The sequence below is a fragment of the Phodopus roborovskii genome, unplaced genomic scaffold (genome assembly GCF_943737965.1).
Source record: "Phodopus roborovskii unplaced genomic scaffold, PHOROB, whole genome shotgun sequence".
Lineage (NCBI taxonomy): Eukaryota > Metazoa > Chordata > Mammalia > Rodentia > Cricetidae > Phodopus > Phodopus roborovskii.
This window is the reverse complement of record NW_026126486.1, coordinates 1761829-1775576: the sequence shown is the minus strand read 5'-3', so window position 1 is coordinate 1775576 and position 13748 is coordinate 1761829. Positions and strand designations below refer to the sequence as shown.

The 13748-nt window shown below is 46.7% G+C and overlaps 1 protein-coding gene across 1 annotated transcript in view; it reads right to left on the bottom strand.

Annotated features, from left to right (window-relative positions):
- Positions 1 to 283: 283 nt before the first annotated feature.
- Positions 284 to 13748, bottom strand: part of Nod2 (nucleotide binding oligomerization domain containing 2) — a 34350-nt gene continuing 20885 nt past the window's right edge. Inside the window, exons 5-13 of the mRNA XM_051195092.1 lie at positions 13588 to 13671; positions 13338 to 13421; positions 11415 to 11498; positions 9367 to 9450; positions 8835 to 8918; positions 6090 to 6173; positions 3857 to 3940; positions 1290 to 1926; positions 284 to 1143 (exon numbers count right to left, since the gene is read on the bottom strand). Of these exons, the coding sequence (XP_051051049.1) occupies positions 1854 to 1926; positions 3857 to 3940; positions 6090 to 6173; positions 8835 to 8918; positions 9367 to 9450; positions 11415 to 11498; positions 13338 to 13421; positions 13588 to 13671 (661 nt within the window). The 3' untranslated portion in view covers positions 284 to 1143; positions 1290 to 1853. The remainder of the gene's footprint in view (positions 1144 to 1289; positions 1927 to 3856; positions 3941 to 6089; positions 6174 to 8834; positions 8919 to 9366; positions 9451 to 11414; positions 11499 to 13337; positions 13422 to 13587; positions 13672 to 13748) is intronic.

Below are 13748 nucleotides of genomic sequence, written 5' to 3'. Positions count from 1 at the left end.
GGAACTAAGGAAGACCCAGAGGGCTGTCCCTGTGACCCCATGAGGCTCCATCCAGAACAGCTCAGATTTCACACTGGGTTAAGACTCTGCTAAAACGCCAAATGCGTTTTGACTGCCAGCAATTTCTAAGAATTGCTTTTTGCATTACACAATAAATTATCCAATAGAAAACAGCATCCCCCCACCCTCCACCTCCGATGTAGAACATGGCACTTTAAAATTTGACAGGTTTGGGGGTATTTTTAAATGTTTTATCACAATGAACACAGCTTTGGGAACTCAATAGTTTTCACCTCTGTGGTTATTTATAACAGAAAGTTCATGATCACATTGTCTATAAAAGTGCCAACTTGTAATAAAACGACACAGTTTATAAATATTAACCTGTTTTCACACACAATGATATGGAGTAACATTTCTATAATTTAAAAATTACAAAAGTGACATTTTGAAAAACACAAAAAGACCTGACTTAGAAGCAAAGGGCCTGGTTTTATCCCCTGTGGATGTCCAACCCCTAACTCTATATCCTAAAGCATTCTGTCACAGATAAAAATGGAGCTGCCTTTTGTGAATATGTTTCAGAAGTCTGTTGTTATAGTTCAGTTCACAGGCAGCAACTTGAGGCCTGGTGGGGTTGTTTGAAATTCTAGCCCAGATTAACGCTAAAAAGCTGTTGCTGAGGGAGGAACTGACTCCAAAGGCTCTGCTACAAAGTAATTGATGTTACTGGAAACCCAAGTCCACATGTGATCATCCCAGCTGGAGTGTGGTCATGTTTTTCTTGTAAATCCAGAACATCCTGGGGGCAAATGGCTGTTGTTTACGTTAAGAAAGGGGAAAAAGATAGGTATTGTGTTGGCTGTCTGGGGTGAGGTCCTGGTGAGCCTCGTGCAGGGTGAATGGGGGGGCCAGAGCTGAGTCCAGACATAGCTAAGAGCTGCTTCCTGGATATTCCTCTCTGAGAGAGAGAAGGGGAGGGGGGTGTCTTGCATGTGGGCCTAAGTCTCCACAACAACAGGCCCTGAGTTGACATCCATGGGTCTGACTGACCCCCATAAGAACCCTGGCCATTCAGCTAGCAGCCCACCACATACTGTCGTCAGAGGGAGCTCTTGTGTTCATCCCACTCATTCTTGGAGTCTGGAAAAGAACAGAGAGCAAAAGCAGGTGCATTAGCCAGGGTTCTTCTGAGGAATGAACCAACAGGGTAGGTGGGAGGAGGGAGGGAGGGAAGAAGGGAGGCAGGAAGGGAGAAGAAGGAAAGGGAATTTCTCAGATTCACTTACATCATCGGGACTGGGCAGTCCAACAATGGCCATCTGGAGAGGCAGAGTCTGGTAGCTGTCAGGACCAAGAAGCTGGGGCCTGGAAGCTCCCTAAAATGTCACTGGTGCTGTGTCCAAGTCAAAAGGCCAAAGAAGCTGGAGTCTGCTGTCCAAAGGCGATGTCAGCAGCCAAAGAAGTCCTCACTCAGGAAGAAGAGCTCATGCATGCAAGTATTCGCTATCTTCCTCCTCCCATGGATCACCGGGTGGATTGTGTTGTCCACATTCAGTCAGGACCTTTCCCCCTCCCAGTCACTGCCCTAGGTGATATTCCTCTCTAGACACCTCACAGAAATGTGGTCCTCTAGTCCCAAGTGTCTCTTAAACTAGTTTAGTCAACCAAGACCAACCATCACACATCCTTGGGAAAAGTCAATTCTGGAGGGCACTGGAGCACCATTTTCTGCTATCAGAAGGAGACTATAGTGCCCCCGGGGGGAGGGGGAACAGTCCAGCCCAGAGTAGCACAGGGATATTGCCTGAAGCTATTCAGCCTCCAGAGTCCAATCCCCCAAGGCTGAGATGTCAAAGCAAGAGTCTGCTGTCCCTGGAGCTGAGTGTTTCAATTTCCTCTGGAGAGAAGGTGTTCCCTCGGAGCCTGCAGGGATGAAAGGAAGTGAGATCTAAGTGAAGACAAGCCTGAGTGAAGGCTTGCAAGGTAAGTGGCCACCCTTAATCCCATGCCTGGGAGGGGCTGATACTCAGTCCCAACCTCAGGCTCACTAGATGGAAGGGCTCTGTTTTTACCACGTACCACCCAGGGCTGCCCAGACCACCCCACAGAATGTGCAACACTGGACCATGCCAGCTACAGACTACAGACTCCGGGGTGGGGGTGGGGGTTAGGGTGGGGGCAGCTATTCTTTTTCAGGAGATAACCACATCTGTTAAAAATGAAGTGAGCAAAGCCCATGCCCATACAGCTTCATCAGTAAGCAGCAAGGGTATCAGAACCCTTAAATAGCAGCCTGAGGCTGGTCTCCTCCTTGACCACAGAATGTAACCCTTCTTAGGCCTGCACAATGATTAAAACAACAACAACAGAAACAACAGCAATAACAAAAAAACATGCTGTCTCAAATGCTAGACTACCTGACCTTCCCAGCAATGAGGCTCGGCAATCAAGGAAACAAAGTGTCTCCAGCCCAGGGGATTTAGGCTTTGGTTAGATCTGTTTGCTATGGTATGAACATAAGCATGAATGGGACCTGTCTCCAGGTCGGCAGCCACCTAAGAAGGGCTGACTCTTCCTCCCCTCTGGTTAAATATCTGGCATTGAGAATGGCCAGGCATGGTGGTGCACATCTGTAATCCCAGCACTTGGGAGGTGGAGATAGAAGAACCAGGAATTTATCCTTGGCTACACAATGAGTTTAAAGCCAGCTTGAGTTACATGAGATTTTGTCTGAGGTGGGGGGTGGGGATGGGTGAGCAGGAGAATAGAGAAAATAGGGCCCCAGCGTGGGCAGCATTTTTGAGGAATAGTAAAAGGTGTGATTGTTTTGTTTGGAGTCTTGCCCAGACACACTGGAACTCACAATCCTGCCTCAGCCTCTTAAGTAGTAGGACCATAGGCATATACCATACATACCTGATCTGAAATACAGACCTTTATAAGAACTCTCTTAGTTTGAAAATACTGGTATCTAGGCCAATGCCTGAGACACACAAATAGTAACTTTCACTTGTTATGTGTTAAGCTAGAGCATTCCTTTCTGCTTTTTAACATGAGAAACAGGAGCCTTGACCAAATTGTATCTGGACATAAAGGACTGTGGCTCTTAATGATACAGATGTGGTCACACCATACCGCAGTTCCCACCCTGTGCAATCTCCAGAATTCAAGGATGCAAAGGGTCTCACATACCATCCTCAAATCTCCAAGAGCCCATGTCATGGCAGAGGGAGTATTGGGATCCTTATTTTAATTATCTAACCACACCCCCTATTCCTACTTTGCAGCTTAGAACACCAAAGTTTTAGAATACTTTTGATTTTACACGTCCATTTTGTTCTTCCTTCCCTTCTTTTCCTTCTTTCTTTTTCTTATTTGTTCATTCTGTCTGTCTTTCTGAGACAGACTTTTACTCTATAACCTCAGCTGACTTAAAACTCAAAATCCTCCTGTCTCTCTGGTTGGTGGCAGTGCATGTCTCTAGCATTCAGGAGACAGAGGCAAGTGGATCACTGAGTTCAAGACCAGCCTGGTCTACAGAGTGAGTTCCAGGACAGTCTGGCTACACAGAGAAACCCTGTCTAGAAAAACAAAACAAAACAAATTCCTCCTGACTCAGCCTTTTGAGCACTGGGATTACAGTTACACACCACCACACCCTGGTTTTGAGCAAAACTGTCCCCTCTTTAGAGACAACAATTTCCTTTATAGCCAGATATCTGAATCTATTATAATATCAAATGTTGGTCAAAACTGATCTTCAAAATCCCACCATTCTTCTCTCCTCTCATTCCTCTCATGGATATGAAAATCAAGGTTTGGAAAAGCAAAGAAGTTTCCCCAACTGCCTTACCAAACTTCCAGAATGGTACTATTCCTGTGGAGGGCCTGCAGGAGGGCGTCTGCACCCTGGTAGGTAATGCCATTGTTGGACAGCCTGGAAGAGAAGTAGACATGATGTGCTACTATAAGACTTGGTCTTCTACTGAGCCTGTCTGGTTTCACACAAGCCCAATGAGCTCATCCATGAGGCCAATGTCCCTGTGAAGAAAGCCCCTCTTCCTCTCCAAAGTAGCCACCCATGAAAGACATGAGGGCTGAACCCCACAGTTCAGTGCCAGGATTTTGAAGGTTCAGATCCAACCTGTACCATTTGCTGTTCAATCTTGGGCAAATTTGTCTAAATAAGGAAGTGCCTGCCTCACAGAGAATAAGAACAAACAAAAAACAGCACAGCAAGAGCTCATTGGCACAGCACCTCATTGATAGTGAGTGCCTCACAGTGATGCCCAGGGACAGAGGTTAGAGACAGAGGGTGAGACAGGAGCTGATCCACCATGGAAACTTTTGCTCCCAGCTTTTGCCTTCTAGGAACTACTGCACCATCTGCCTTCCTCCCTAGCACTGGCCTGCTGCACATCTGTCATCAAAGCGATGCTAAGAACAATGCCAGCATGTGCTGAGCTTTTCCTGTGTGCCAACTCTCTGCCTGTTGCTTCAGTGCATGCTCAGAACCCATGCGGAGGCCAATTACTATCCCTTTACACTTGAGGCAGCTAAGGCAACTGTCCAAGGAGAAACTGTCTGCCTGGGAAGCTGGACTCCAACCAACACTTGGCAGAGAAGACAGTGGAAAAAGAAAGATGTGGGCTCTCTCTCTCTCCACCCTATTTCTCTTTCTTTATCTCCTCACATATAGATAGATAAAGCTATAGATGCTATGGGGAATGGGGATGGTGTAGTTATTACTGCTCTGGATACTGAATAATCAGTCTGGCAACAGGTAACAGAGGACACTCCCACTTCAGCCATTACCTGGCCTCCTTTAGGATCAAGTGAGGCACAGCGTGGCAATGAGGAAAGACAAACCTGCCACATCCACACCTGATCAATGATGCGCCACAAGTGCTCCAATAGCACTTGCTGTCCCATGAACCTGATGTGTCTCCCAGGCTTCAGTGGGAGCCTTTCCAGTCTGAATTCAAATGCCTCCTTCTTAGAGGTCTTGTCCAAATGGCAACAACCATATCTCCCATTGACACATCCCCTGCCCCCAGCCAGAAATAAGCCGTTTTGTGTCTCCCATGAGACTATGTGAAATGGAAGGATGAGGGCCTGCACTGTCTTCCTTTCCACCTAACAGAGTTGGGGCAGGGTCGCTTCTTATACAAATGCATAGATGAGTGTGCAAACGTTTGTCCAATCAATGGATGCGTGCAAACATGAGCAAACACCGGCACTCAACCCACATCACACCAGGAGACACCACTGAAGAGGATCATCCAAATGGCCCTTCTGCCTGAGCAGCAATGGCCCCTGGAGGAAGGAGGACACCTCTAAATCACACAGCAGATACATTCAGTCAGCCTGCCTGTCCATGCTCCCTCCGCTTACATTTCTGATTCTGAGTGTTGCTTGCTGAGATCTGCCACTCGCTAGACCAGTGGTTCTCAACCATCCTAATGCTTCAACCTTTTAACACAGTTCCTCATGTTGTGATGAACCCCAACCATAAATTACTTTCCTTGTGACTTCATAACTGTAATTTTGCTACTGTTATGAATTGTAATGTAAATATCTGTGTTTTTCTGATCATCTTAGGAGACCCCTGTGATAGGGTCGTTCGGTACCCCAAGTTGAGAACTACTGCTCTAGACTCTTGGAGCAGGCATAGCCCTGTGAGAATAACCTGGATGTTTAGGACAACAGACAACCACACACACACACACACACACACACCTTCTGCATGCATTTGAGGGTAAGTATTCTGTTGCTCCATTCTTGCATCGGGGAGGGGTCAGGCATGCTCTGCCAACTCCTAGTCTCCTTGGCGATAACCACCCCCAGGTCCAGCCTCTATGGTCACCATCCCTTCCTGCCACACTAAACCTCTCCTCCTGCAGTGTTTCCCAGCACCGCCCAGATGCCAGGTAAGCAATGAGCACTGGCAGCCTCATATGCCCAGACCAAGACAAGCTTTCTCTGCCAGACACCCCAGTGAGGTTGCAGAGCTGGCCAGAGCCTGACCTTAAACTCTAAATCCCCTCCTCAAGCTGGGCATTATTGTATCATCACAGGGCACTTACTTCAAAAATTTCAAACTTGAATTTCTCTTCAGTCCTTCTGCCAGAAAACGCACCCCTTCGTCACAGATATGGTTTCCCTCCAGGCTGCCAATAACAAAAAGGAGAACAAGTTGTCCTGGTGACATCAACTTTGGGGGAAGATGTCAGGAAGGGTTAACCTATACCCCCACCCCATTTAGAGAATCCCAGTACTCAGCAAGAATAAGAAGAGACAAGAGGATGAGGAACCTCAATTCCAGAGACAGCTTTGCAAGGGAACTCACTCCACAGTGTCACTATATAAAAATCCCCATCATATGAAAATGAAGCTACGAATACTCTTGTCTTTTTCTTTCCTAGATTAACAAGAAACTTTATTTTGGTGTGAGACGCTATGTACTTCTTGAAGAAAATGCATCTCCGGCTTTCTACTGCAACCAGAATTGGGCAAGTAACACATACAGAGCCATGGATACACAGGGAAAGTTGACAGATGGCAGCTTCCAGGAATGCCATTGAAAGGGAGGTACTCCGCCTGCTGTTTGCCTGTACGATAAAGAGACTGAACCCTGGAATACAAAAGCAGGTGTGCAAATGGAGCAGTTACCTTGATCGTGAGATGAGGAGACATGCCAATATGATGGGATGGAAAGAGATGGACAGGTGAGGTCCTGGCTAGCCTGCTGTAGACGCCACCACAGCTCTACACTGCCTACCTCCAGACTTCCCAGCCACAAGAAAACAAACCTCTGCTGCTTTTAAGCCTTGCAGATGGAGGCTTTCTACCGTGTGATAGAATTAACTCATACTAAATTTGGCTTTGGCAGATCTCAGGGACTTAGACCAGCATATAAGGAATCTGTAAGGTGAGAGAACAAATTAAGGAGAATAAATAAATGAATACATGGATAAATAAATGAAAAGATCTGTCTGGGTTACTCAAAAAAAAAAAAAAAAACTAACGTGACAAGATTTGTATCAGACTGGGGTTTCTAAGGAAAAAAAATTAGTAAGAAGGCAAACTGTGAAGTAAGGAGATGCTGGGAGGCTTTGGAATCCAAGAAGCAGTTCACAGAAGACATTTGTGAGAAAACGATACAGGTCAAGATGATCAGCTTGCCCCAAGGTGGGGAATTATCCTCCCAGAAAAAGGAGAGTACATTTCCCTCCAGCAAAACTGTTATGCTAAGGGTGGAGATGGTTTGTCCAGCCAGGCTCCGATGAATGGAGAGGCAACAGCGACTGCTACATCCACAGGATAGATAACTTAAGGTCTCCCTGCTTCGGCTGTAAGTGTCATAAGCACACTTTGTGGCTCTTCTCTTGATGATCCCAAACTCCATTCACCTTCTGAGGTGACCCCTGACTCTAGTAGCCAGGGCTCTGAAGAACTCAAGCTCATTGTGGACTAAACTTCACAAGCACTACCACTCAGGACTCATAGTACTACTGCTGCAGTTGCTGGCAGCTGCAATAGCAGCACTAACCTCACTGCATCAATGGTAGCATTCATGAAACATGTACACATACGGCAGGCACTATTTTAAGCGTGCACATATGGCAGGCACTATATTAAGCTCTCTACCAGCACTAACTACCTTGCTTTTTCTTTTTTTTCCCATCTTAGCCATTATGGCAGATGGTATCTCAGAGTCATTTTGATTTGCATTTCCCTGAGGTTAAGGATGTTGAGCAATCCTTTAAATGTCTTTCAGTCATTTGAGTTTGTTCTGTTGAAAATTCTCTGTTTAGATCTGTTCCCTATTTTTAATTAGATTACTTGGTATTTTGGGCGTCTAGTTTTGTGAGATTTATTTACTTATTTATTTATTTATTTAAATTAGAAACAAGCTTTTTTTTTAACATGTCAATCCCAGTTCCCTCTCCCTCCCCTCCTCTCCTACCCCCCCTCCACAAGTCCCAATCTCATCCCCTTTCTGCTCCCCAGGGAGGGTGAAGACTTCCATGGGAGATCTTCAAAGTCAGTCATATCATTTGGAGCAAGGCCTAGGCCCTCCCCCATGTGTCTAGGTTGAGGGAGTGTCCATCTATATGGAATGGGCTCCCAAAGGTCATTTGTGCACTAGGGATAAATACTGGTTCTACTACCAGAGGCCCCATAGACTGCCCAGTTCTCCTAACTAACACCCACATCCAGGGTGTCTGGGTCAGTCCTATCCTGGTTTCCCAACTATCAATCTGGGGTCCATGAGCTTCCCCTTGTTCAGGTCAGCTGTTTCTGTGGGTTTCTCCAGCCTGGTCTTGACCCCTTTGCTCACTACTACTCCCTCTCTGCAACTGGATTCCTGGAGTTCAGTTCAGTGTTTAGCTGTGGGTGTCTGCTTCTGCTTCTATCAGCTACTCGACTGATACTCTAGGATGAAGGCTCTAGGATGGCATGTAAGGTAGTCCTTCTTTAATTCTTGAAAGTACCTTCTAAGAGGTGGAAGCATTCTAGGCTTCTGTTCAGAGGTGGAAAACTGTAATCTGGGGATTACTTTAATTTACCCGCTTGATTCCAGAGTCTGCAGTCTTTACCACTATGGTGTGTGCAGGCAATAAATGAAGCAGCAAGCCAACATATCCACACAGATTAAAAGAACTAGCAGTGAAACCAGGCTCCGCAAGCTTCACACAATTCAAGGCCAAAATCAATGATCAGTCATCCAGGCTTAGCTTACCTACACAACTTCCAATGGGTGAGGCTAGGCAATCAATAAAGACTAATACCCAGCTCCTAGGAGCAGGGGAGCCCTCCCAACTCACCAGAGTTCCTCCAGTGACTTGTTCTTCTCCAGCATCAGTGCTAGGGCTTGGGCACCTTCACTGCCAATGTTGTTCCCCACCAGGCTGGACATAATCATGGAATAAAAATAAATCAGAATAGAGAGGAACCTCAGAGACAAACTGACCTATGAAGGGTGAATGACGCATTCTAGTAGTGTCCTCCATCTTAGACATACTGAGTACAGTGCCCCCTTAAGGCCAGGAGCAGCCTCCAAACCCTCTCCAACTGGGCATCCATTTCCAGTAAACTATTCAGGTCCTTAAGATAAAGTATAATAAAATACCAATCCATGGCCTTCAATTTGCTAACAGGAATCAAGACCCTAAAAGGAGGAGAATCACCTCCAAATTCACCCCCAAGCCCTTAAGTTTCCTGCCCAAACCAATGGTCTTTCTTCCTTGCTCCACTGCCTATGACAAGGGAGTGCATACAAAGTTCAGGGACCTTCAAGACTGTCCCCAACCACCTAGCTCCCCCTATGAAAAAGACAGGACACACCTGGCAGCTTACCTGAGCCACTTCACACTCTGGTGACCAGCCACAGCTTCAGCCAGGGCTTGGGTACCCTTATCGCCCACACTGTTGCCCCAGAACCTTAGGAGTCAATAGGGTGTTCCTCAGACATGTGTTGATGCGCTTCTGCGGCACCACTCTCCCTTTCTCCCCCGGGAGGTCTCAGCCATCCCAGGAGAGTGGACAAGATGACCAAACTCCACTCAGACTTTCAGTGTCAATCCAGACTTAACAAAGGCTCATGGCCCCACCCCTTGGTGATGGGGAACTCACTTTGAGTACCCCTTCTCACCCTTGGTAGTAGCTCACATGGTTGTGATTTTTTTTTCCCCCTTCCTGACATTTAGTTCAGATTTGCTTCCTGGTAGCTTTCACCCACAAGTCTATAACTATTCTCAGAGATTACCCAGAACAAGGCTAACTCTTCCTAGACAAGCCAGCTTTTAATCTTTTGTTTCTTTTAAATCCCCTCTACTTTTGTGCCATCTAGCTCCTTTACTTTCTGAGCTTTCTCCCCTGACCCACTGTATCTTGGACACACTTCACACATTCTGATTCAATAGCATACATTCAGGGACTTGCTCTAGAATGTGTATATGTGCAGATAAACAAAGACAGCTGGGCTGGGCTGGCACAACATGTTCATTCACTATGTAAAATAGCTAATTTTGATTGCCAACTTCATTAGGCTGAGAAATATTTAATCCCACCTCTTCGGATGTCAATGAGAGTGCTTCCAGCAACAATCAGATGGCATGAGGGATATCACCTAACCAGTAAATCAATTCCTTGATGGAGTCATATTATGACAGCATTAATGGGAGGTGGTGCAACAGGAGTATGGCCCAGGGAAAATGTAGATCACTTGGGGTATATCCTTGGGGCCATGCATTGCCCTGGTCTCTTCCTACATCCTGCCTCCTCTCGCTGATCAGTCATGAAATGAACAGCTGTTTTCTCCCACAAGTTCCTGCCACCATGATGTTCTGTTCAAGCTTAAGGGGCTAAACAACTGGGGACTAAACCCTCTGAAACCATAAGTCAAAAATGAACATATTTTCTCTAAAGTTGTCTGTATCAGATATTTTAGTACTAGCAACAAAAGGTAACTTATACATTAGATTAAGTATGAGAACACTGCTCTGGGCATAGGACATTGTGACAGAGAATCAAACAAACCTGGAAGCATCCAAAGGGCACATCAACAGTTGAATGTCAAATAAATGAACTAAAAGCATCCAACCAGTAGGATGCTGTGCAACTCTTCTTAAAATGAAGTCATACCCTCTGGAAGATGCCCATACTATGTTGTGAAGCAAGAGGAGGGACTAGGATTATAGAACAGTTTGCATCCTATGAGAGTGTTTCAGTTCCTGGTACAATTCCTGGCCCAGACAGGTGTCTTTAACATTAAACGGGACATAAATGTCCAGATGTGTCAGGTGAGACCTCAGGCAGAAGGGAACTCCATGGGGCTAAGGCCTCATTTTGTGTATATTCCGTTTCTGCTAACACAGTTGGAAAGGGTGCTGATTTCAAATGATCAGACTCCTTCCTGACTCACACTGAGCTTATGGGCAACGAGCCTGATAGAGCAATGGGTGGAAACATCCGGGCCCTATAGTTACTCTCTCTTCCTACACCTTGAATTCTACAATCCCCAGTTCTTGACAACTGATGCCCCCTTAGAAGCACGTCATGAGACATGTCCATTTTGTCCCTGGTGTTCTTGAGAAACACAAAGTACTTCCTTCCAAGGGCAGCACAGTCCTGCATTCCCCTGAAGACCAGAAGGCTCAGGTCCTCAGTTCAAGGCACAGCCCTCTCCCTATCTCTGTATCATGAATTCCCTACTTACCAGGTGAGGAGGTGAGCGCAGGGCAGCTCAGAAACAGCCTAGCACCACCCACGCTCACCCCAGCCCACCCTTCCATCTGGAGCCCAGGCTGCCTGTGGGCTCTTCAGGTGAAGTGCTCGCCTGCACCGAAATCTTTGAAAGGCACAAACTTCCTCGTGTGGGCCCTCCACCTCTGAACCCAACCTACCCCAGGAACTGCAAGGAGGTGTTGCTCTTGAGCCCCTGGGCCAGCACCTGGGCTCCAGCAGCTGTGATGTGATTGTTCCCCACCCTGAAAGGAAGACACAGAAGTTCAAAGAAAGTGCAGCATGCTGGTCCCTGAGTGGTAGTGCCATTCTGTTCTGCAGAGCTTGCTCATATCATGACTCCCACCATGGTCCCTCCCAGTTTTCCAAGTCCTGGGCAGGAGTCACAGAAGAAAGCTGTCCTAGGGACTGGTTTCCCTAAGAAACTGTCACATCTTTCCTTCTTGCTTTCAGCCATCCTCAGTCTAGAGCCCAGTATGCCCCTCCTTCCCCTGCCCTGTGACTTCAAACCCATGGAGTCACCATGGAGTGGTACTGGCCTACTCTGAAGGAGCTGGGAAGAGGAAGAATGTGAGGGTTCTCTGACAACACCAAGGACACTGCAGGAGGGAAGAAAGGCAGGACCAAAGGGGTGTGGCAATTAATAAGGACAAGACCACAGAAAGGCTCTAGCATCACCGAATCTAGCCCACCAACGGTTCAGAGCTGCCACCCATTGACAAGCCTTCTGGAATAAATACAATTTCATCTTTTCAAGGCACTTTAAGTCACTCTGGATCACTGCAGTCATACAGGGTAGGTATGACTATCTCATTTCAGAAAGCATGTGGTACCAAGAAAATAACCTGAGACTTTTGCTGGGAAAATAAGGTTTGAGAGCACCCCAGTGGTTTCATGAACTCTCCCAGAGCTGCACCAAAGTCCAAAATCCTTCCTCCCATCCATCTCCTTCCTTCAAGCAGGGTTAGTCCCCAGCCTCCACAGCTCCCTCCCCATCTCCCCACCCATGGGCATTTTCTGCTCATATAATCCCTTCTCTGAAGACTGAACTAACATAAGGATGTTCAAGCTGGATGCTTACATAATTTACCCACGATCCTTCAGTCTCTGAGCTTACTATATAAAGCATGTACTGTACCAGCTTGTTCTGTGTGTTAACTCCATCGTGACAGCCTTTCAGATGACTCTAACTATGATCCCCATTTTAAGGAAAGACAGGAGAGAACATTATCTGACCCAAGGTCATGTAGCTAATAAGAGTTCACATCTCTGCATTTCTAGATTTATACCAGGGCACATCCTGGCTCCAGAGCCCCTGCTTTCAGCCATAGTGAAAGCAACATGTGCTGGCCACAAACCTAGTCCTCCAGTTCTGAGACCCATAGCCCATGCTACCCACTGACTTCCCTAGATGGCTGGACCAGGGGAACAGGTGGCTATGACAGAACAGAGCTTTCAGGACAAAGGTGTACCTGTGGCCTTGACCTTTGTAGCCCTATCTGAGACAATCTAAATGACAAAATTTGAAAATGGCATCCCTCATCCCCAAAGGCAGCAAAATAAATACATAAAACAACAGACGGAAGCAGTTCCTCCCTGTCTTTGCTACTGTATCACAAATCATAAGAAGCATGACCATCGAGAGACTTAGAGTGAGGCACTAGGGACTTGGATGTATCTATTGATCTCTGGTAGGCAAAGGATTCAAGTTGAGGGCAGGAACATCAAGTGGAATTTCAAAGTTTGCCTAATGAGTGCTGAGGAAACAGTGGGGTACTATCCAGCAACTGGGCACCACAGCTGCAGTAGGAAGCACAGTTTGGTGTGCATCAGGGAGAACTTGAAATCTTCATAGACACTGAGGGGGAGAAAGGCCTAGAAACTACCCACTCTGGAGACCAAATGTCCAAAAGACAGGAGGTCCTCAGCCTCTAAGTAGAGTAGAAACAGCTCACATGAGGCCCTTTCCTGGATGCAATCAAGGATCACCAGCCACTGTTGGTCACACCATGGTTCAGACCACATCACCTGAACTCAGCTATGAGGAACATCAGATTCAGAGAATAAGGGAAGTCAGCACTCACCTCAGTGACAAGAAGTTCTGCCTGTGTGCAAGGAGCTTGGCCATGGAGTACGCACAGCCATCCGTGAGCTTGTTGTTGAAGAGACTGCTGGGTTCCAGGGAAGATGGACACAAAGTACATGACCAGCAAGCTAACCAGGGTGTCTTCCTCTCTACGCAGGAGCCACCCTGCATCCTCCAGCCAGGTCAAATCTGGTCCACCCCATCACCCACCCATAGCTGCCTCAGTGGCCATGCCCGGTTCAACTCACGCCAGCTTCTGCAGCTGCTCACAGTGGAGAGCATACTCAATCAGTGTGCAGATACCTCGATCTGAGATATTGTTATCTCGCAAACTGAAAAAGACATCATTGGTTCAGTTAAAAGCAGAGCAGATAAGAGAAACCCATAAAGAGACTCATCTCCAAAACCA